Source organism: Musa acuminata, chromosome BXJ2-5 (assembly GCF_036884655.1).
Source record: "Musa acuminata AAA Group cultivar baxijiao chromosome BXJ2-5, Cavendish_Baxijiao_AAA, whole genome shotgun sequence".
Lineage (NCBI taxonomy): Eukaryota > Viridiplantae > Streptophyta > Magnoliopsida > Zingiberales > Musaceae > Musa > Musa acuminata.
In genome coordinates, this window is record NC_088342.1 from 18,397,104 (window position 1) to 18,398,783 (window position 1,680).

At 43.1% G+C, this 1,680-nt stretch overlaps 1 protein-coding gene across 1 annotated transcript; it reads right to left on the minus strand.

Annotated features, from left to right (window-relative positions):
- Positions 1 to 633: 633 nt before the first annotated feature.
- LOC103985261 (uncharacterized) lies at positions 634 to 1,239 on the minus strand. The gene is made up of 2 exons (XM_009402909.3): positions 1,008 to 1,239; positions 634 to 930 (listed from the first exon to the last, which is right to left on the minus strand). The coding sequence occupies exons 1-2, from the start codon at positions 1,178 to 1,180 to the stop codon at positions 831 to 833; spliced, it is 273 nt and encodes a 90-aa protein (XP_009401184.2). The 5' UTR covers positions 1,181 to 1,239; the 3' UTR covers positions 634 to 830.
- Positions 1,240 to 1,680: the final 441 nt, after the last annotated feature.

Consider the following 1,680-nt stretch of genomic DNA (forward strand, 5'->3'; position numbering starts at 1 on the left):
ACCATTGCTTCTCTCTCTTTGGAAAATGATATGAGGATCTGTGTTTTTTTTTTTTTTGTTCACAATTGATGTCTGATTGATTTATTGTTATACTAGTTTGTGCTGCTGCCTATGGCCTAACTTGATTACCTGATGATAGCTTTTCATGTATCTCTGTATAAATGAAGATACCAATAAATCGTCATTGTGCTCATAATTTTCCATGTCGGTCGAGTTGATACAATTTCTGCTATGTGTCACGTACAAGTCAAAAGCATGATGTACATAAAATGGTGTGTAGTATTCTCATCAGATACAGTACTAGTTATGTGGTAAATTTATGCAATTTGGTATGCAATAATATAATGATTCAATGTTCATATACTTGTGGAACTTTTGGTCTTTTTATCTAGTATCTAGCATGATGATATGTAGAATTGTCCATGAAGCTCTTTCAACTTTTCCTCTCAAGGCAAAAAAAGCTTATCTTCTGTCAAAATTTCTGAGGTTTCCTAATATGTTACTACTGTGCTACAATTATCTATGATGGATTCGATAGGTAGCTAATATATGAACTTGAAGCTGTGTCTCAAGTACTGCATTGATCCAAGACAATGATTTTTTCTATCTCAACTGATTATTACGAAGCAATAATGCAACAACCACGCATGAAATTTCATTCATTCTTCTACACACCAAGCGTCAGGTAATTTGATCTCAACATGTGGCACATTAAGATTAAACCCTTTCATTCACACATACGTATATAAATAGATATAGAGAGAGAGAGAGAGAGAGAGAGAGAGAGAGACTTCCTCGTTCATCCGATTCGGAGGAGTCGATGAGCATCCTCAGAAGGGAGGTCCCGGTGGACCAGGAGGGCCCCGGGGGCCACCGAAAAAGGGGCCGCAGCACTCCTGAAGCAGGCAGCAGCAGCAGAGGAAGTATAAACTGCAAGCACAGTATGATGCTTATCAGTAACGCAACATGGAGTATTAAACATTTTACGACTCGGACGAGGAACTGACCACGAGGGGAAGAAACCACCAAAGTTAGGTCCCCAGAATGGCCCTCCAGGCCCAGGGCCCCACCCGGCGGGGCCCCCAGGAAGTGGTCCCCATCCTGGGCCAGGGCCGAATGGTCCTCCAGGGCCACCAGGTCCCCCGGGCCCACCAGGTCCTCCAGGCCCACCAGGACCCATGTAAGAAAACAGACTTGGAACAGTAATATATTCAGAGAGAGAGAGAGAAGAGATAGTGAATGCGGGCGGTATGCACAGCACACAAGGCTTTTATAAAGAAAGCCATGGAGCTGACCTGCTGCTAACCTTTCAGTCTCAACTGCAGGTCGCCAACTGCTCTTCCTTCCTTCCTCAAAACAATCGATCGACAACATCATAAGCAAAATTTAGAGATCCACATAAGGTTATGACATCGGATATGGAGGGAAGAGTAGGTGTTTGACTGTTAGACGACCCACTTTGGCTTTCTATGGTGCGACAACTACTGGTCCAACCTCTACATCACAAAGCAGCAGTTCTATTTATTCCCACCTAACCACAGGTCAGACCTGACCGGAATCGACTATATTTGACTAGTTAGGATCACCTGTCTATAGCAAGTGAGGAACGCCAATGCATCGACATTGGATTGGATTTGTATGAAGTGAATGGATCAGTCACATCCTTACATGATATAGGAT

What these genes read in the sequence shown, in the direction of transcription:
- LOC103985261 (XM_009402909.3), bottom strand. Translation starts at nt 1,180, where the DNA reads ATGGGTCCTGGTGGGCCTGGAGGACCTGGTGGGCCCGGGGGACCTGGT. An exon ending in GGTGGTTTCTTCCCCTCGTG is followed by an intron (nt 931 to 1,007) that starts GTCAGTTCCTCG and finishes CTGTGCTTGCAG; the next exon opens with TTTATACTTCCTCTGCTGCT.